At 64.8% G+C, this 21,290-nt stretch overlaps 1 protein-coding gene across 6 annotated transcripts in view; it reads right to left on the bottom strand.

Annotated features, from left to right (window-relative positions):
- ITPR1 (inositol 1,4,5-trisphosphate receptor type 1) overlaps positions 1 to 21,290 on the bottom strand; it is a 142,094-nt gene that overhangs the window by 60,868 nt on the left and 59,936 nt on the right. For all 6 annotated transcript variants that reach the window (XM_056129649.1, XM_056129650.1, XM_056129652.1 and 3 more), the window contains 19 exons: positions 20,275 to 20,447; positions 19,527 to 19,646; positions 18,866 to 19,063; positions 17,117 to 17,368; positions 15,846 to 15,987; positions 15,250 to 15,403; positions 14,780 to 14,967; positions 13,726 to 13,864; positions 13,191 to 13,249; positions 10,828 to 10,989; positions 9,487 to 9,657; positions 9,030 to 9,092; positions 8,326 to 8,463; positions 7,391 to 7,516; positions 6,730 to 6,930; positions 5,339 to 5,590; positions 4,390 to 4,515; positions 3,451 to 3,579; positions 300 to 420 (listed from right to left, as the gene is read on the bottom strand). In XM_056129649.1, the coding sequence (XP_055985624.1) occupies positions 300 to 420; positions 3,451 to 3,579; positions 4,390 to 4,515; positions 5,339 to 5,590; positions 6,730 to 6,930; positions 7,391 to 7,516; positions 8,326 to 8,463; positions 9,030 to 9,092; positions 9,487 to 9,657; positions 10,828 to 10,989; positions 13,191 to 13,249; positions 13,726 to 13,864; positions 14,780 to 14,967; positions 15,250 to 15,403; positions 15,846 to 15,987; positions 17,117 to 17,368; positions 18,866 to 19,063; positions 19,527 to 19,646; positions 20,275 to 20,447 (2,914 nt within the window). The remainder of the gene's footprint in view (positions 1 to 299; positions 421 to 3,450; positions 3,580 to 4,389; positions 4,516 to 5,338; positions 5,591 to 6,729; positions 6,931 to 7,390; positions 7,517 to 8,325; positions 8,464 to 9,029; positions 9,093 to 9,486; positions 9,658 to 10,827; positions 10,990 to 13,190; positions 13,250 to 13,725; positions 13,865 to 14,779; positions 14,968 to 15,249; positions 15,404 to 15,845; positions 15,988 to 17,116; positions 17,369 to 18,865; positions 19,064 to 19,526; positions 19,647 to 20,274; positions 20,448 to 21,290) is intronic.

Raw genomic sequence — 21,290 nt, 5'->3', positions numbered from 1 at the left:
CTGTCGGAGGGCGCCTGCCCAGACCCCTGCGTCCACGCTCCCCAGGGGCCTCGGGGGCCAGTCGAGGGAGGGCTCCAGAGGCCGCCGCTGGCTGCCTGCGACGGGCCCGGCTGTCCTCTCTGCACGGTGCCCAGCGGTCCCCTCACGCCCGGCCCATCCTCACACCCAGCCAGGCTGTCCACTCACCCGAAGCGGCTCTCCCTGACATCCGGCCCCGCTGTTCCCTCGCACCCAACCCGGCTGCCCTCACGCCTGGCCTGCAGCTGCCCACCCGCCCGCCCGCCCGCGCCGAGCCTTACCCACGTCGGACAGCACCCGGATGCAGCTCTCCACCGACGCCTTCTGGCTGGGCAGCAGCCAGTTGCAGTGGTACACGCGGAACACGCCCTGCAGCAGCTGCACGAACACGGGCTGCCGGGTCTGCGGGGAGAAGGCAGTGTGGGCGGGGCCTAGCGGGCGCGGGCGGGGCCAGGAGGGGGTGGGCGGGGCCTAGCGGGCGCGGGCGGGGCCAGGAGGGGGTGGGCGGGGTTGCCGGGCATGGGCGGGGCCTGCGGGAGAGGCAGGAGGGCGTGGGCAGGGCCTGGGAAGTGTTGGCGCGGCTGGGGGGTTGGGGGGGCGGGGCCTTTCACTTGCGGGCGAGACAGGGCCAGGGGGAGTCCAGAGAGGAGGGTCGGGAAAGGAGGGTGGAGGCAGGAAAAAGAAGGGGAGGGAGGGGATGGCTGGGCGGGGCTAGGAGAGGAGGGGCGGGGCTAGGAGAGGAGGGGCGGGGCTAGGGGAGGAGGGGCGGGGCTAGGAGAGGAGGGGCGGGGCTAGGAGGGGAGGGGAGGGGCTAGGAGGGGAGGGGAGGGGCTAGGAGAGGAGGGGCGGGGCTAGGGGAGGAGGGGCGGGGCTAGGAGAGGAGGGGCGGGGCTAGGAGAGGAGGGGCGGGGCTAGGAGAGGAGGGGCGGGGCCAGGCGTGGGGGGGTGAGGGGTGAGAGAGATCAGTGGCGATGGCTGGGGGCGATTGGGCAGGCTCGTGACCGGAAGTGACAACTTCGCCCCCATCAGTTCTCCCCTCCTGGGGGAGAGCAGGGCCTAGGGCGGAGGTGTGTGTGGGGTTCCGGCATTCCGGAAGCTTCCTGGGAGAGGAGGAACGCTCAGAAGCGGGAGGTTCTCTGCAGTGGCCAACCCTGGGCCTAGCACACCACGTGCCCTCTCTGAGCCTCAACTCTGCTATCACACAGAACTAGGAGAAGCGCCCAGAATCTTGGGAGTTCTTTGGTTCTGGGCCACATGCAGTAGTGCTGGGAGGTCCTGGAAGTCCTGGGGGTGGACCCAGGCCCCTGGCACTCAGAACTGCATACAGCCTCTCGACGGCTCTCCGGCCCTGGAAGCTGTACACGCAGCCAGCAGGACTGGGCCGGCTTGTTTCTGCTGTCTTTGGGGACTCAGTTCTGCACACGCAAGCACCGTGTGCCGTGGATGAGCTCGGGGTAGGGAGATCTCGGCTGGCACTCTGGCTGGAGACCAGCGCCCGCTCTCCTGTCAACACCTCCATCCCCAGTGCTGACAGGCGACCTCCCTGGCTGGCTGCTTCAGCCCTCTGACCCCCCGACACAGGGAATGAGTCTGCACAGCAGCACCAAGACCTGAGTCAGTGCACAGGCCACAACCAGCTCTGGTCTCTGACTTGCCGGGGCCAGGGGGTTCAGCTCACCGTGCCGGAGGTCACGGCACTGCCAGCCTCCCAGCCCCAGGGGAGACTGGAAGCTTCTGAGGTCTCTGAGCTAGCCGAGTGCACAGTCTGTGAGGGCGCGGGGGTCAGACTCCGCCTCTGAGACCCCTCCTCCCCCGGGTCCAGCACCCCCTCACTGATGCATCAGCACAGACCCCGAGAACCCCCTATCCTCCCTCACCAAGCCCAACGAGCAGCAAAGCAGGTCAGACTTCGACACGTGCACAGACAGGACACGTGAGCTTCTAAAGCCCTTCTGAAGTAGTATCCCAGGGCTGGGGGATGAGCACAGGAGGCCCAGGGTCCCACCCCCACCCCGAGCAAAGGAGACGCCCCAAGCATTGCTAGGTGTGGCCCACAGACAGGAATTAGTAAAGACGATGCGCTGACCGGTGTTTCAGAATTCAGAAATGGCCACTTAGAATCTGTTAGAGTGGAAAGAAAGGCCAAACTGCAGGGTCCCAACTTCCACCCACAGCACCGCCGGGTGTGGCTGGCCCCTGTGCTCCCAGCCCACAGGACCGCCTGCGGCTGCTGTGTAAATTCCATTTGAAAAACCAACAACACGCAGAGGCTCAGCCCGAGCTCTGCATTCCAAGCACACGCGCCCGACCGTGAACGTCAGCTGAAGGTGCGACCTGAACCCTCCTCCCTGTGCAAACGGGTCAGAAGGGAGTTTTCAGTGTAAGTCCAGAGGTGCAACCCAGAGGAAAGGCCAGAAGGGGAGGTCTTGAGGGCGGCTCCGGGCAGGCTGTCTGATCTGCACGACCTTCTGGCTCTGCCCCACAAGCCTGTGTCCAGGCAAGCAGGTTTGTCCACAGTGCCCGTGACTGTGAAGGACGAAGGTCCACTCCCCAGACCCCATCCAAAGTGTTTGCTCTGCAGCTGGTATGTCTCAGCACCGTTGGGGCAGTACCTGTTCCCAGGGATGGGGCCGCTGGGCCATGTCCCTGCGGCTGGACCCCAGAAGCACGCACTGACGTTCCAAAGCACACAAGACTCCGTGCACAGTGCTCTGGTTGAACTGGGAACTGTCCTCAAGGGTCCCCAGACCACCACAGTTCAAGGCCAGCAGTCCGACGGAACCTGGCGCAAGGCCAAACAAGGCACGGGCCTCTCTGAACCTCAGCTTACACCCCAGAAGGGAACCTGGGGTACTGTGGCTTCCGGTGAATGCCCTGAGGGGAGCCTGGCAAATGCCCCTAGGAGCGCTCTCTGGTCCAAAAACTCCTTTCTCAGAGACTCAACCTTCGTCTCCAACCATCTGCCTAGGACCTGCCCACGCGCCCTGCAGCCTCCAGCTCCCGCATGGCCTCTCAGATTTCTGGAGACCAGGCCCAGTCTGACCTCTGAAGGCAACCTGCGAGGTTGACACCGGTCCGGGCCAGCGCCCATTACAAAAACAAGAGGGATCTTCCCAGTGTAAGAGACTCTCCCGGACTCCTGTGCCCCAGGCCGTGAGCACAGAGCAGGGAGCCGACTGTGGCCCCGGGGCCTCCCTGCTTCCCTGGCAGAACAGCACTGCCCAGCCTCGAGCACGGCACAGTGCTTCTAGATGCCCGTCACCCGCACGCAAGCTCCAGCCCCAAGGCCGCCTGCTCTATGGGCTAGAGGCGGAGGGGGCACAGAGGCCAGGGGACGAACACGCCACTCCCGCCCCCACAGCAGAGGCTGCGCCCGGCTGCCTTGTACCCCCCTCCCCGATGCAGCGCCTGGAAGCCGCCCGCCCATCTCACCTGCAACGTGGTGCTCTGGTCCGAGAAGGGGGAGCTGAAGAAGGTGGTGACGATGCTCATGACAATCTCAGTGACATACTTCTCCAGGATGGAGTCCGCGTGCTTGCGGTCGCTCGTGTTGTTACAGGCCTACGAGACGATGGGGACACCGTGTGTAAACCAGAGTCGGGGCTTGGCATGCCTGCCTCTGGCCCGTTTCTCCCTGGGAGCAAGAACCAGAACCAACAAGCACTGGCCAGAGAAGCAGGCGGCCTTGGGTGGAATCTGTGGCCCTCCGGGAGAGCCAAGGGGGCTCTGCAGCCTCTGGGGAGGGGCGGTGGATGGGTGCAGGCTTCACACGGGCAGCCCTGCTCCTCCCCCGGGCCGGGGCTCTCCTGGAAACTCAGCCCAAGTGACTGCACAGCTGGGACCTTAAGCAGCCAAGCCCGGAGTGTCAAACCCACCACGGGGCCAGGGACACAGAGGGGACGGGGGCAAGCGTCACAGGCCTCCGGAGTGGGAGAGGGACACCGCCACGCCTTGAGGAGAAACGCCAGGTCCAGGAAGAGGAACCCTTGCTGACTGGGCCAGACCCCGAAGAGGGGCAGGAAAGCAGACAGACCGGGAGGAAGGAAACCTTCCCCAGGCTCCTCTGTACCCAGGACCACAGAGGTGTGACACACAGCGCGCCACCGAGCACGCTGGACTCTAAGACTGTGTGTCCCTCTGCTCCACAGGCAGAAAGACTCGTGTGCGCACACACACACACACACACACACACACACACATTCACACCTGCACACGCTCAAGTACACATTGACACGTACAGACACACCTGCGTGTATGCAGACTCATGCACATACATACACATACGTGAACACACTCGCGCACACATTTATACACCTGCACACGTGTGCGTATCCACACCCCCGACTCTCCTTCGGCCCCAGGACCCCATACCCTGCAGATGTCCACCAGGAAGTTCTCGAAGAGCTTCCACATGTGGTTGCTGGTGTAGATCTCCTTCATCTCCACCTCCGTGTCCACGTAGCAGTGGTTCAGGAAGTTGATGTAGGCGATCTTCACCTGGACGACAGGAGCGGGCTGCTGTGGGCCACTCCCAGGGGCCAGTCCTCGCCTGCAGCCGGACTGCGCGGGGCCTCGGCCCCCAGTCGCCATCCCAATGCGCTCCCGACCTCAAGCCAGGGCGGAACCGCATGAGAACAACCCGAGAGGGAAGAGGGTGAGACAGGGAGAGCTCACTTGCACTAACGCTTTCCGCCTTTGCTATCTGACTCTTCAAGCTGTATTAGCTTTTCAAAAGACTGAAACACAACGTATGTTTAATGTACACAACAGATGCCGCATCGAAAACACGTGTTGCGTTTAAGGCACGCAGCAGTTGCAGTTATTTTAGAATGCTCAGGGACAGAATAGACGCCGGGTCTGTCTCTGGGCCACTAACCCGGAGAGACGCAGGAAAGACAAGCCCGGAGGGAGCCACAGGACGTTGCTAAGGGCGGGGCAGCTGCTGGTCACTCTCATCCTGACGGGGATGAGGCTTATTAGCTGGCGTCCCTGTGGGTTTCAGAACTGTCCGGCCCCAGGTCCGCCCCCTGCTCTGTGTCCGTCTACACTGGGAGGGGCTGGATCTCCACCCACTCTCGACCCTGCAGGGTGAGTCAGCTGCCCAGGGCCGAGCACAGCATCCTGTCCCCGCTCCCAAGGAGACAGCGCCAAGAGTGTCCCCCAGACACACACACACACACACACACACACACACACACACACACGCCCCGCCTGTGCTCCATGAATGTGAGAAAGGGTTCCAGCCAGTGGAACTGGCACGACCCGCTGTGCATTGTGGGAGACGCCCCCCAGTTCCCCCTGGCCCCCAGCCTGGGCACACCTCGGGAATGCAGTCCTCGTGTGTCACCACACGCACGATGTCGTCCAGCGGCAGCAGCGAGTTGCACTTGATCTCCGTGTACACGTTCTTGCCCTCCGTGCACACGGCCAGCAGCTCCACCAGGTGGATGTGGTACATGAGGGGGCTGTTCTCGTCCATGCGCTCCCGCTCCGAGCGCATCATCTGGGTCAGCGTCTGGAAGGACGCCCTGTCGTTGTAGAACACCAGCACGTCCTCGCCCGCGTTCACCAGCTGCAGGGGGAGAGGGGGGTGAGGGCATGCCGCGGGCGGGCGGAGACCGGCCCCGGGACTGTCCCGACACGGCTTTGGGAACTGCCTCTACGGCCTCGGCCTCTGTCCTCCCACACCCCCATCACCTTAAAACAACCAGGACAAGCAACGGGCCGGGCGGGGGGCTCGATGGCGGGGGCACGATCTGTCCAGAGCCCCAGGCTCCGGCCCCAGCACTGCCGGGTGCCCCAACCACCACTCTGGCTCTGAAACACTGCTGGGTGTGGCCCCAACCCAAACGCCTGTGCCCCGGAATGCGGGCGCAGGAATCCTTGCCGTCCAGAAGGGCTCCTGAGGATTCCCAGGCGGCGCACTGACAACGACAGGGAGCATGAGCTGGGCGCCAGAAGAGCCACCTGCGGGACCTGCCTCAAGCTGCTGCTTAGTTCTGCCGGAGAACTGAGCACAGACCCGGGAACGAGCTGCCTCCAGGTCTCGGGCAACTGTGATCCGGAAACGGTCCCCCTGAAACTCTGAAGGGGAGCAAACCACATGCACGGAGCCACAGAGTCTGGAGGGGCCAAGAGTGGTAGCTACCCTGGCCGCCCTTGTCTCGCTGAACTGCCCCCATCACCACCCAGGGGAGCACATCGCCTGCCTCATCCCCCCAGAAACGCACTCAGAGGCTGAGAAGCAGCACGGTCAGATCGTGAGGCAGCGGGGGGCGCCCCAACACTGCTACCCACTGCCCAGCCCACCCTCCCCGTCCTCCTGCTGGGCTCAGGCGTGTACGAGGGACCCTCTCTACCTGCTGGGCGCGTCTCCCGTGCGGAACAGGGACCCAGGGATCCCAGGGAGGCAGGGGCAGCTGGGCGCCCCCGTTCCATTCCTTATCTCCCAGAGCTCGGGGGCGACTCCATCACTAACGCCCTGGAGAGTGACCCACAGGGAGGCTGCTCCGGCCACAGGCTCCCCCCCAATCGATGGGGCCAACGCCACGAGAACACCAGCCACAGCCCCTGCCACCTCGCAGCTGCAGCAGGCAAGCGTGGACAGGAGGACACTCTCACACGAGCTCGGTCCCCGCACCCGCTCGCACGGACGACGGGACAAAAGCCTCCTGAGTGGCGGGGGGTGGGCTCTGAGCACCCGGCGGTCACCTCGGCCATGACCATGTCCTGGCACTTCTTGATGAATTTCCCTTCGGCTTTGACGATGGTCTGCAAGAACTTGATGTACTGGACGCTGCGGCCGTGCGTCTCGATGCAGTGCACGAAGTGCTGGACCACACGCTCGTTGATCTCGCTGCACAGCTGCAGGTTGTTCATGAAGATGTGCTGCATGGTCACCGCCTCCAGGATCTGGGGGACGAGCGGGACAGGGACGCGGTCAGGGACACGGCAAGGGGCCGCCCTCCTCCAGGCCTTCCTCAGATGCCAGCATTTTCCACCACCTGTCTTCCGCGTGCGTACACACACACATGCACACACACACACACACACGCACACGCACACACACAAACTAAACGGATCTTGGCCCTCACTCCGAGGACACACAGGCCTCCCAAGAAAAACTCTCTCTGCGCCTCTTGGGCAGGGCCTGAGCAGGCTGCACACCTGGAACCTCCGTGTGGGCGAGAACCACCAGAACCACGTCGGAGCCCCCCGGCGACACAGGGAAAGCAAGCCCCGGGCTCCGTGTCCTCTCCCCTGGCCAGGTGCCACATCCCTACGAGTGCCAGGCGGGGCAGCAGAGAGCCGCCTGCCCACCCACCCACCCACCCGCTGCCCGCCACCTCCCCGGCACCAGCCCCAGCCTCACCCCCGGGTTGAGAAAGAGGTTTATGTGTTTGTGCAGCAAAGCCTGGTTCTGCTGGTTGCCGGCACAGAAGTTCTGCAGGAACTCGTGAGCCAGCCTCATGATCTCCTGCATCTTCGTGTCCTCAGCCTGCGGCGGGGGAGACAAACAGGCCGGGTCCCGACCGGCTACCTGCCCCTGGGGTCTAACAGAGTCCCAAGTCTCTGCTGGACAAAGGGCAGCCCTCGAGACCATCTCCCCCAGGGCTGGATGAGAAGGTCCCCACGGGGTAGGGAAGCGCCAATCCAGGCCGTGTGGGGACAGCGAGAGGCTGCAGGGACGGGAGCGCCGGCAGCCGACGTGGAGAAGGACCGCGCGAGCTCGGCTGCGTGCAGAGACGGGGACTGCGGCAGGGCTGTGCATCCGGGGGCGGCGGGCCGTGGGGGCTGCTGCTCTCAGGGCTCGTGTGGGCTGGCACACCCCTGCCAGGCGCCCCTCTCTGCGGGTCGCAGCCTCAAGCCCCCCTGTCTGGGGATCTGCAGCCCCGGACCCCTTCTCTCTGGGGTCGCAGCCCCCCGGGCCCCCCTCCTCCCCCACTCCGGGGAGCTGCAGCCCCCGGGCTCCCCCTCTCTGCAGGTCGCAGCCTCAAGCCCCCCTGTCTGGGGATCTGCAGCCCCGGACCCCTTCTCTCTGGGGGTCGCAGCCTCAAGCCCCCCTGTCTGGGGATCTGTAGCCCCAGACCCCTTCTCTCTGGGGGTCGCAGTCCCCCGGGCCCCCCTCCTCCCCCACTCTGGGGATCTGTAGCCCCAGACCCCTTCTCTCTGGGGGTCGCAGCCTCAAGCCCCCCTGTCTGGGGATCTGCAGCCCCGGACCCCTTCTCTCTGGGGTCGCAGCCCCCCGGGCCCCCCTCCTCCCCCACTCCGGGGAGCTGCAGCCCCGGGCTCCCCGGGCCCGCGCACCTTCTCGTAGGGGATCTGCAGCAGCTCCAGCACCACGCCGTGGGCCCCCATGTTGCGCAGCAGCCGCTGTTGTTGCTTGCGGCTCCTGCGGCCCGAGGCGCCCTCCTGCACGCACAGCTTGCTCAGCCGGACCAGGATCTGCGGGAGCAGCAGCGTCTGGGTCTCCGGCCCCCTGGCCGCGTGGCCCCCCGCAGACACGACAGGGCCTACGACGGGGCTGGCCGGGAGGGTCTCGGCAGCCTCCCCCAGACAGGGCGGGGCCAGGCGTGGCCACTGCGGTCAGCAGGACCCCCTCTGCTGAACTCCAGGCGAGACTCCTGCCCCGGGATCGGTGCCCACTGGCTGCGTCTAAGCGATTCCACACAAGGCCTAAGGGAAGGCTCCGGAAGGCTGGGGGTTTGGTTCTGAAGATCCATGGGATGCCAGGCCTGCCGCCGGGAGCCCAGGGATGGAGCGGAGTTCCCGGACCCACCTGGGACCCAGCCCCCAGCTAGCACCAGCACGCAGGGACGCTCTGAGACCGCCCTCCGCTCCCCTCCCTGCCCCACTCGCCTTCAGAAGCACAAACCTGAGGCCCCACACCCTGCTGTGCCCTGGGCTGATTCCTGGACACCCCACGGCTGCACATGGGGGGCATGTGCTCTGAGCACTGTGCCCGACCCCCAAGCCTGTCCCGGTGTGAGGGCGGCCACGCAGACACTCACCTCTTTGACCACGCGGTAGTTGTAGCTGCTGGTGCTCTCCTGCTGGGACCTGCCACCCCCGTCCTAGGGACAAACAGCACAGGAGTGCTCTGAGCCTGCTGTGCTCTGGGCACTGGGTTCTGGGCTCTGAGCTCTGGGCTCTGGGTTCTGGGCTCTGAGCTCTGGGCCCTGAGCTCACTGTGGGGCCCCCCAGGTAGGCAGGGGCAGCAGATCCCACCCACTCACACAGGCCCATCCTCACGGCGTCCCTCCTGGACACTCAAGGGCCAGGCGCAGAGCAACTCTGCTGAGGACGGGGTCTGCCCAAGGGGCTACTCGGTGTCCGCTGCCCACGGCACTGAGGTCCCAGTGTCCCCGGGGCAGCCCCCTACACTGCAGCACGATGTGCCATGACCTCCCGGCAGGCGTGAGGCCCGAGCGGGGTGGCCTGTCCGGGCAGTGGCTGCCACTCACCCACCTCTGTTTTCTTGTGCTCGCTGTCACCCGAGGCCCCATCCATGGCCTCGTCGGGGCCCTGGCCCTTGTACACCCAGAGCTCCGACTTCTCCACGATGGAGCGCAGCTGGTCCAGGTCCTGCTTGATCTGCTTGTAGTTGTCCACGTCCTGGCTGGTGACCAGCAGCTGGACCTGGAGAACATGACCAGGGGTGGCACTGGGCACTGGGCACCTCTCAGGGCACACATGTTCATAAAATCACACGTGTTCAGGCACACATGTACAGTCACACACAGGCGCACACAATCACAAAGTATAAGGTACAACCACACACACGGGCACATGTGCACACACACACGCACACACAAACACACACATTCAGGCACATACGCACAACCACGTACGTACAGGCACACATGCTCACAATCATACACGTACAGGTACACGTGCACAAGTACAGGCACACACGCGCACACAACCACACATGCAATCGTGCACACAATCACACACATGTACTCGTGCATGTTTACACACAATCACACATCTGTACTCATGCAAACAGTCATACTCATGCACACATACACATACTCAGACACAGGCACACAAGCACACAGCCATGCACTGTACGGGTGCACACAAAAACTCACAGCGGTGCATTCACCATATACACATGTGTACAATGTACCCACACATGGCACATACACACAACACCCATTTTCACACACTTGCACACACATAAGACAGACAGAGTCAGGTGCACCCAAAACACTCACCCTCACACTCATGTACACTCACGGCACAGCGCTCACACACACACCCCTGCACTTGTGCATACGACACTCAGTCACACTCACATACACAACCACGTTGCAGACAGCACGCCCTCAGACACACACAGGTTCTGGGCACACACGATACAGACACACTCAGAAACGCACACACAGAGACACAGGTATTTATATACACTGCACTCACACGTGCACGCAGACCCTCTCACACATGCCAATGCACACGCACATAAGCACTCAGGCTTGTGAGACTCACACTCTCGGGGACGAACACTCAGGAACAAAAGGAGACATCCCCACGGACGCGTTCACCCTCATCCACACTCAGGTCCCTCACACACTCGCACACGCACACATGCTCACAATCCCACACTTGCACATGCACACACGCTCCCCACACGCGTACACGCACACACGCTCACACCCCCACTCAAACACGCACACATGCTCACACCCACACTTGCACACACAAACGTGCTCACACCCCCCCACTCGGACAAGGACACACGCTCACACCCTCGTAGGCTCCTCACGCACATTCGCACTCGCGTGTGCCCCTCGCGCCCTCGCCCACCTGCTTGAAGGCCTGCAGGACCTCCTGGCGCTGGCTGAAGTGGCGGAAGAGCAGCTGCAGGGCGCCCGACACCAGGGGCGGGTAGTCGTGCATGGTCAGGTGCAGCAGCACGCGCAGGAACGTCCTGCCCCCGTGGTCGTCCAGGTCCAGCGGGGTGTTCTCCTCACTGCGGGGGGCAGGCACGTGAGCTCGGCCCGGGTGGGCGCTTGGCACTCTGAAGGGGGGTGGCATGGGGGGCCGGACAGATGGGCACCCGGGCCCACTGCGGAGGGTGGGCGTTGGGCGGGCAGCTCCCGGACAGACGGACACTCGGGCTCGCTGTGGGGGTGGGGTGGGGGCGGAGGAGAACGCGAGCCAAGGCAGACAGGCTCCCTGTGGTCTCCTAACCAGGACCACTAGCCAGAGGGTCACCGCTTGTGAGGTGAGGGGTCGGTGAGTGGCCCCTCGTCAGAGCCAGGACCCAAGCCCCTGCTCACAGATACCCCACCCGGGGTCACCCTGCCCCCGCATCACTCCGCAGGATGGACCCTGGGGCTCAGGGCCGCTGACCGACAGGGCCAGCCCCTGCACGTCCAGGCTGGATGGGCAGCGCCCACATCCCAACAAGTCCCAGTGCCCCGGGCCAAGTGGCCACTGTCACCGAGGCTCAGCCTCAGGCCCTGGACCCCGGGAGGTGCCACCTGGGACCCCCAGACACAGCCTCAAGAGCCAGGTCCTGGGCCATGCATTGGGCTGAGAATCAGCTTTGCACCCTGCACCCGGTCATGGGCCCCGAGTGACACTCGGCATCCAATCCTGTGTCACCCCTGCACTGCCCACAGCCCGAGGCTACCTGGGCAGCACCCCCACCCCCAGCCGCAGGCCCCCGAGAAAATCCGGGGCAGGGCTGCCCAGGACACGCCTCAGCTGCAGGGGCGAGTCACCACCCACCACCCACCCCTGGACTGCAGCAAACCTCGGCTGTGACGCCCCCCTCCCACGAGGCACAGAGTCAGGCTGTGCCCACCAGCCCCCACGTGCGCCTCTGCTCGTCCTTCTGGGGACCCCAGCTGCCCCGTCAGCGGGGCAGCAGAAGCGCGAGGCACGCGGGCCCACCTCTGCCCAGCGCCCCCTGCCCTGGTGTCAGCTCCCCAGCGCGGGTGGGAGGGGTCGCTGTCCCTGCTGGTCCTGAGGGACTCCGATGCGAATCCCAAAGGGCCAGGCTGCTCCCCACCCACAGAGCCGCCAGCACAGGACGGCCACCCTCACCCGAGGGCCGACAGGGGGCCCCGCCACAGCACCGAGTCAGGAGATGCACCCGAGCACTGCCTGAGGAGCTCAGACCCGAGCACAAGATCGGAGGGAGGAAGAAGGAACAGGTGCGCCATGAGACTGCCCACGCCCGGGGCCGGTGCTCCTGGCCACTGTCGGCTGTGCAGGCCTGAGGGAGGAGGCCGGGGGAGGGACCAGCGCTGGACTGCGGCGAGGCGTGTGCTCCAGCCCGGGCTGGGCCGTGTCCACGCTCAAGAGACGAGACGGCAGGACCACCAGCTCGCGGCCTCACGCTGCCCCCCGGCCTCCCTCAGTGCCAGGGCAGAGCACAGCCCGGGTGCGGGGCCGCGCCCCACCCAGCTCCCGAGGTCACAGCTGAGGAACAGCAAGGGACACGCAATCCCCCAGTGTGTCTGCTGAGAGAAGCGCCTCAAGGGTTTCTGTCCTGGGTAGGAAACACACACACACACACACACACAACCACACGTGCGCGTACACAACACACACATGCTCACACCACACACACACGCACAACACACCACACACTCATACACACCATACACACACACAACCACATGTGCGCGTACACAACACACACATGCTCACACCACACACACGCAAACATAACACACCACACACACATTCCACACACACTCATACACACCACACACACACTCACACACACCACACACAAACACACACGCTATGACCTGGGCAGGAAACACATACACCACACACACACACACACACACACACCACACACACATCACATACACACACTCACACACCCCACAACAGACACACATACACACATTCACACACCCCACATCCCCCCACACACACACACCATACACACACACACACACACACACACCCCACACATCACACACACACACTCACACACCCCACAACAGACACACATACACACACCCCCACACACCCCCCACACACACACCCCCCACACACACACACCCTATGACCTGGGCACCAAGTTTCAAAGTGTCCATGTAAGGAGCCCAAAGCAGAGACTCGCCCCCAAAGACGCGCCCGCCTGAGCCCGGTCAGTGTCCCCGAGCCCCCGCGAAGGCCCCCGAGCCGCACCCGGACCCCACTTGCCTTCCTCCGAAGATGCCTTCCGCCTGCTCCTCGATGTGCTCGAAGTCCAGGGCGCCTGCGAGTCAGAACACAGTGCAACGGGGGAGACTAGAGCAGGCTGCGGCCCTCCTGGAACCTTCCAGAAGGACAGGCGGCCAGGCTCAAAGCTGTGCCCGGAGTGCCCAGGTCCAGGGGGTCTGGCAGAGCAGAGCCTGGAGGTCCTCCTGGCGGGGATGCCCAGACGGCTGGCGATGATTCCTTCCACCCTCGCCCTAACCTCGGACTTTTCCCGGGTCAGTGGACGGCATGTCCCAAACACGGATAACTGCTTTATCCTGGGTTTCATCGGGGTGACTTCCTAGGGTCCCTACCCATGGGGATGGCGATGCTCGGGGCAGTAATAACCAGCTGCCCCCCCCCCCCCGTGTCCAGGAGACCCACCGGGCCTGTTCCCACCTGCCGTGGCCTCAGCAGCAGCCCTGCTGGGTCAGCCGCAGCTGACCGGACCCCTCTGCCCGCACTGACCTGGGCCCAGCCCCGTCCCCCCCTGACCTGGCACGCTGCTGGGCGTCTCCTGGCTGCTGTTCCCAGGGGCCGCCTCTGAGGTCTGGGAGTTGCTCTCGTCAAACTCCCGCTTAAATATGCACAGGAGGCAGGAGATCCGGTAATCCAGCCTCACGTTCAGGATGAACTAGGGAGTCAGGAAACGCAAACGCTGGTTATGAGAAATGGCCGGGTCAGCGGTGCCCATGGGCAGCTGCCCACTGAGAGGGGCCTCGCCTGGAGCACGGGGGGCCGACTTGGCTCGAGGGGCGGAGGGGGAGAAACAGCTGCTTTTAATCCCGGAGGACTGATGGGAGGAAGCCGCGGGTCCGCTCAGCTCCAAACCCCTCGTCCCAGGGTGCCCGGGCACCAGTGAGCGTCTGCCTTTCCACCCTCTGTGGAGAGCCACACTGCCCACTCTGCTCCAGGGCCCCTCCCACGCTTTGTGCCATCAACCTCTCCCGAGTGACCACGGCCCACCCCGTCCTGCGGGCACCACATCTGCCCCAAGTCCTCGCGGAACTGGGTCTTGGGTAAGCCCCGCCTGGCCCCCTCCTCCCCGACACAGGCCACACGCCAGACTCGGCCCTGCCCCCGGCCGCAGCAAACCCACCTCCTCCTCACACCCCTGCAAGGAGTCACAGCCCGGACCCTCCAGGCCCATGGGTCTGCGGTTGGGGTCGGAACCCAGCTCCCCCCGGGCTCTGCCGAACACTTCCTGGATGCCCCCGGTCCCTCCCAGCACTACAGGGCACCAGCACTGAACCCTCAGCCCGCTGACCGGTGTCACCACGGCCCCCAGCACTACTTGGGAGCCCCCCGAGAGAACAACTCCCCCTCCCACCACCCCCCAACACCCCCGACACACACACACACGGCCCCACCTCGGACGCCACATCGAAGTCCGGGCTCAGCGGCCAGCACTGTCTCAGTGCCAGTCTGCCCGGGGCCAGCACCCCAGGAGGCAGGGCCCTGGCCAGCAGTGGATGCGAGTCCACTCTCGCAAGCCCACCACAGAGAGGGCAGGACCAGGCCGCGGCCGGGGAATCCACCCCACCATTACCTGAAGGATCTCGATGATCTTCAGCTTCGTGTCCATGACCATGATGTCCTCCTTCTCGGGCTCGGCCTGCTTCACGGCGCCCTCCGGGGCCGCGGCCATGGGCGTCAGGGGCAGGAAGCCCCCGCCCCGGAGGACGACCTGCGTCATGAGCTCGCCCACGCCGTGGATGGAACGCATCACGTTACTGCCTGGATGGGACAAGCTTAGCACGCTGCGGCCGCCACACCCCCGGGCCGCTGTCCCTCGTAACAGACGCAGAGGACACGGGAACACGGGGGACACGGGGGACAGGAGACAGAGGGGACACAGGGGGACACAGCAGAGCACGGGGGGCACAGGGGGGCACAGCGACTACATCTTGAACCAAAGGGGATGACAAGGCAGCTGGGTCTCCCCGAGCACAGGGGCAGAGTGCAGGCACCAGGCAGACGGGGAAGGCGAGTGGGCAGACGCGTCCCGCCCGGCCTCACCTTTCGTCTCCTCCCCTTTGGCGATCTTGCTGAGGGGGAAGATGGTGGTCACGTGCACACAGTCCAGGATAGCCAGCAGGATCTTGGTCAGTCGCAGGAGGTCAGAGAAGTTGTAGAAGCCGAAGTAGATGAGGTTCCTCGCCAAGTTCACCACCTGGCAGCAGAGAACAAGGAAGGTGACTGGCACCCACCCCCGCCACCTGCGCTCCAGGGCGGGGAAGGGGCCGACAGGAACTTCCTGCGGGGAAAGACAGTGCAGGGGTTTCTCACGACCCCCCGCGACACCAGTCGGTGCAGGGGGGCGGGGCTCGGGTCCACACGGCTCCCCAGGACACCCAGGACACACGTCCCAGCAACACACCCCCTCGAAAGCAGCACCCTGAAGGCCAGGCGCGTGCCCCCGGGTCCATGCGCCAGCAACGCGAGTGGAGGGCGAGTCTGCACAGCCCCCGCAGCGGCAGGAGGCGGACTCTGCCCTGCCCACGCCTTCCTGCCCTCCGCGCTGCCGAGAGCGTGACCACCACCAGGCCCAGTGGCCCGTCTCGGCTCCTGACGCTGAGCGGGATGCTGCGTGCTGCCCGCCGCGGCGCCGGTACCTCAAAGGTCAGCTTGTTCTTCTCCTTGTCCGAGAAGGGGAAGCGCTGGCACACCACGTCGCGTAGGTACTCCTCCACGAAGTCCATGGTCTGCGCGAAGCGCTCCTTGATCTCGTCCTTGGACGTGCCGCTGCTGTCGTAGCTGCAGGGAGACAGCCTCAGCCCAGCTTCCCCGCGCCCCCCAGCCCCCGCCTCTGACGTCTGCGTCTCAGCCCCGGGCCCGGCCCCTCCGCCCCCGAGCCCTGGCGCCCGCACACAGGCGAGAGAGGGAAGGGCTCAGGGCCGACCTGGCTCCAGGCCCACCCACAGGGCCCTCGCAGCGACCGGGCGGGTGGGCTGAGAGCCCTCCCAAGAACTGGCGCCCCGCCCTGTCAAGTTCTGAGGACAGGGAGCACGTTTTCCCCCGTGACCCTCAAGATCCCTCCCGTGGGATCCTGAGAGGTGAGAACTAACCAGTCTCCTGACTGGGCTGAGGGCCGCACTGACCAGTCTCCCGACTAGCTCAGGGACGCACTAACCAGTCTCTCAACTAGCTCGGGGCTGCGCTAACCAGTCTCCTGACTAGGCTGAGGGTCGCACTGACCAGTCTGCTGGCTAGCTCAGGGCCACACTAACCAGTCTCCCAACTAGCTCAGAGCGGCACTAACTAGTCGCAGCTAGCTCTGGGCCGCACTAGTCTCCCGACTGGCCCACGGCTGCACTAACTAGTCTCGGCTAACCCAGGGCCACACAAACCAGTCTCCCAACTAGCTCTGAGCCACACTGACTAGTCTCCCGACTAGCACCAGGATGTACTAACTAGTCACAGGTAGCTCAGGGCCGCGCTAACCACTCTCCCAACTTGCTCAGGGCCATGCTAACCACTCTCCCAACTAGCTCTGAGTCACACTTACTAGTCTCCCGACTAGCACCAGGATGTACTGACTAGTCTCAGCTAGCTCGGGGCCACGCTAACTAGTCTCAGCTAGCTCAGGACCATACTAACCAGTCTCCCGACTAGCTCAGCGCCAAGCTGACCACTCCCCCAACTAGCTCTGAGTCACACTAGTCTCCCGACTAGCACCAGGATGTACTGACTAGTCTCAGCTAGCTCAGAGCCGCGCTAACCAGTCTCCCGGCTAGCTCAGGGCCATGCTAACCAGTCTCCCAACTAGCTCTGGGTCACACTTACTAGTCTCCCGACTAGCACCAGGATGTACTGACTAGTCTCAGCTAGCTCAGGGCCGCGCTAACCAGTCTCGGCTAGTCAGGGCCGCGCGGTGTGCACTCACTCGTCGATGGCGATCTCGGACGGGATCTCGGACCAGAGGCGGGCGTACTTCACGGGGGTGACCTGCTCCTGGGGGTCGCGGTCCACGTGCATGTGGAGCATGAGGCGGCAGAAGGAGGCGCGCAGGTCGTAGGGCAGGTTCTCGTCCGACATGCAGCGCAGGATGAGGTCCACGTCCAGCTGCCCCGAGATCTCGTTGATGGCCAGGTACTGGCGGTCCAAGCACATCCGCGCAAACAGGTTCAGCTGGTACCTGCGGGGCGCAGGGCCGAGAGCTGACACCCGGGGGCGGGGGAGGGACACGGGAGATGGGCGGCCTCACGCCCCGGCATCCAGCTGAGGACCCCCGGGCTGCCGTCAGTCACCCAATCGATGCCACAGGGAACCTCCCTCGAGCACCTCTCCCCTGGCCCTGCTCGGGGAACCTGGCCGGCCGAGCCCAGCACAGGCCCCGCTGGAGCCGGAGGAGTTTCTGTGGGTCTGTGCTGACCGCCAACAAGGGAAACCGAGGCGCAGGGCTCAGGCTGCGAGGCTCCTGCTCTCCTGCCACCCGCACCTGGACTCCACCGCCCCCAGGCCCAGCTCAGAAGGTTCCTCAAGCGACTCCAGAACCAACCTAGTGAAAGGGGAGAGACGAGGCTCGGGGGCAGATGCCGACAGACCCCGGCCCAGACGCACTTCTGTTGCCCCAGAGCCATGGTGAGACCATCGAGTCACCCCTGGGGTCCGTAAGATGAAATCAGGAGCCTTCCAGGCCGGGCAGTGAGCCCACGTTAAGAAGCATGAGGAGAAAGTTCTCGGGGCTGGGCGTAGGCAACCCCCAGACTCCCCGGGACTCTCGCAGCATTTGGGGGTGCAAGAATCTCTCGCAGGGTGAAGCTGCACTCACACAGCGCCCCCCCAGCCCCCACCATAGAGCTTCGGGCTTATGACCACAACTCAGACTAATGAAAACGTGGCCCACTGATAGAGCAGGGTCCACGCTAAAGGAGCTACACAGCAGACGCAGCCCACGCTCCCGCACGCAGCCGCTGACGGTTCCAGGCCCGGGGTAGTGCCCACACTGGCGGGAACCCGGAGAGGAGGGTCAGGCGGGGGAGGCAGCGCCCTCCTCAGGCCTGACAGGGGACGGCAAACGCTCCTATCGCCCTTCCCCGAGACGGCAGGGTGAGAGCCAGCAGGCAGGCGGCTAGACAGGGCAGTGGATGGCGCTGTCTGAGGAGGGCCAGGGCCAGGGCAGGGGAGGCCAGAGCAGCCTGCAGTGCTGGGCTGACCCCGAAGCTCTGCATATGCAGTGGGCACAGACTATGGACGTGAGTGTGTACGGACGGGCAGGTGGACAGCTAACAGGGTGCACGCACACTTCCTAGCCCTGAACGGAACGGCGGCTGCCGGGGGCTCTGTGAGACGGGCACACAGAGGTGGCATATTCTGGCCTGCGCGGAAGCCGGCAGCTGGGTCCCCAGAAGCAGCTCCGTCCTTCTCTGGCCCAGCAGGTCTGTGTCATTTCTGCTGGGCCCTCACACCTGTCTGCTACCCGCGACCGTGGTCCCTGCACCACCCCCAGGCCTACCCCACCCCCAATCCCAATCCCAGTCTTGCCACACTCCCACCCCACACCCAAGCCCCGCCCTCAACACTCCGGCCCCGCCCACCCTCAGCCCCGCCCAGCCCAGCCCCGGCCTGCCCTTAGCCACGCCCCACCCAAGCCCCGCCCCCAGCCCCGCCCCCAGCACTGCCGCCTGCACACCTGTAGTAGCTGAGGACGTCCCGGTCCTCCTTCTGGCCCTCCTTGGCGTCCTGAGCCAGTTCCCGGACACTCTTGCTGCGGATCTCCTTGCCACTGTCCCTCCAGAAAAGCCACACCTCCTCCTCGTCCTCTCCCGCGTCCAGCGCGCTCTCCCCGGCCCCGGAGACCCCTTCAAATTCGAAGCGAGAGAGAACCAGCCTGCGGGCAGGGGATGAAGCCCGTTATTTGGACGCAGGGGGCGCAGGGAGGCAGGGCTGCAGAAAGTCCTGCCCACGGCATTCCAGGGCTCCCAAGTGGGGGCCGCCGGGGGACCCTGGCACGTCTGGGACATTCTGCCCCGAAGCTGACGGGGACAGTTCTGGTCCACTCAGGAAGGAGCCAGTCCCACAGCCAGCTCCCGGCTCCTGCCACCACCCAACCCCCTTGACGGCGGAGAGCCCGGGATTAGAGGCTCCGGTTCCCTCCTCCGACCAGAGAGCCAAGGGGGACCACGCTGGCAGAGGCCCTCGGCAGACAAGCCCCCGATTCCCTCGGCCAGGGGAAGGGTGCATGTGTCAAAGGTGAGGGGCCTTCCAGTCAGGCGAAGGGAAGTCCAGAAGTCCAGACACTGCCCGGCCCCATCCTGCTGCACCCTGACCCCAAGGCGCAGGTGGGCGCTCACTTGGTCTCAATCAGGATGTCCGCGTTGGCGGGGTTCAGCACAGCTTTGCAGATCAGCTCCTGGGTCACGGGAATGGACTTGTTCATGGACACGCAGAGGTCAGAGAGGTAATCCAAGAACCTGCGGAGACAGGACGAGCTCCGAGCCTGCTCCTCCTGCGCTGACCCTCTGCCACCCTGGACACGCCACCCGGGCTGCCGCAGTCCCAGGGAGGAGAGGCAGAGTTGGAGCGAGAAGAGGTGCAGGGGTGTGTGTGGAGAGGAAGGCCTGACCCGGGAGGCACGAACCCCCACACGCCCGCACCCAGGAGCACAGACCCATCTCCCCCACAGCCCTGCATTGAAGAGGCATGACCCCTGCACCCCTGCATGCAAAAGGCACGCGTCCTCTCCCCCCCTCACCCCTGCATTCGGGAGGCACAGGTAACCCCACCCTTGCATCTGGGAGGCAGAGGATCCTCCCCCGCATCCCGGCATCTGGGAGACACAGCTCTTCACACCTCTGCACTCGGGAGGCACAGCCCTCTCTGCTGCACCTCTGCACCCAGGAGGCACAGGCCCCCTCCCCATTCCCCCTGCATCTGGGAGGTACAGATCCTCTCCCCCACACCCCTGCACCCGAGAGACACAGCCCTCTCCCCTACACACCTGCTCCCAAGAGACACAACCCTCTTCCCTGCACCCCTGCACCCCTGCACCCGAGAGACACAGCCCTCTCTCCCGCACCCCTGCTCCCACCGTGGGCCTACCTGGGCTCCCGGTTCTTGCGCACCAGGCTGACGAAGGTGTCGATCTCGGCGGCCGTGATGTGCTTCTCCAGCAGCTTGCGGTTGTTGTGCAGCAGTGCGGTGATGGTGTCCTCCGCCAGCACATCGTAGCCGATCTGCTTCTGCATGAAGCCGAACTGCTTGGCGATGTACTCCTGGGGACAGAGGGGCGGCAGGGCCGTTGGGGACAATGGGATGGTGCCCAGGAGCCTGCCACATGGCGGCCGCCGTGTTCCAGGAAGGCCCACGGCGGGTTTTCTCGGGATCTGTCTTCGAACCACGGCCCCGGGCTGGACACACGGAGCAGAGGCCTGAGACATCACGGCTGAAAGCATGGAACGGTCTGCAGGAGCCTCCGGACAGCATCCAGCTTCTCCCCTGAGAACTCATGATGGCCCAAGCACACGCCTGGAGTGGACGGGACCCCTCGGACTCCTTCTTTCCCAGGACCGGCCGCCTGTCTGCTCAGAGCCCAGGTGCCGAGGACACCTGCCACGAATGTCCCCAGATACGTGGGTGCTCGGGCATCGAGGAACGGCCACGGGCAGCGTCCACCTGTGCTCCGTAAGGCCACGACTGAACACCACTAGCGTGACAGGGTCACCCAAGGACACGAAGGGCTCAGGCCTGAAGATGGCGGGGAAGGGGCATGCCCACACCCAGCCCCCTGGGCGCCCGGAGACCACCTGTCCGGTCAGGAGCCCCGGGACAGGGACAAGGGCAGCAGAGCCTCAGAGATGCTGCAGCACGGCTCACCCGCAGCACCGGGTTCACAGGAACTCAGCTGAGGAAAGGGGAAATTTAAGCTGGAGGCTGAACGCCAAGGCCCTGGAGTGTGACTCAGCAGAGGGCCAGGGAGGCCCAGGGAGGCCCGGTTCTGCCCAGGGAGGCCCGGTTCTGGCCCCACAGGCTGCGTCTGCCTGCACCTCACTTTCTCCCCTCTGGGCGACAGGAGTCCTGCAGCGCACTCCTCAGCCACAAGGTGGCAGCAGCACCCC

Source organism: Sorex fumeus, unplaced genomic scaffold, assembly GCF_029834395.1.
Source record: "Sorex fumeus unplaced genomic scaffold, SorFum_2.1 ptg000072l, whole genome shotgun sequence".
NCBI lineage: Eukaryota > Metazoa > Chordata > Mammalia > Eulipotyphla > Soricidae > Sorex > Sorex fumeus.
The sequence above is the reverse complement of the archived record's forward strand: the minus strand, read 5'-3'. Positions and strand labels throughout refer to the sequence as shown.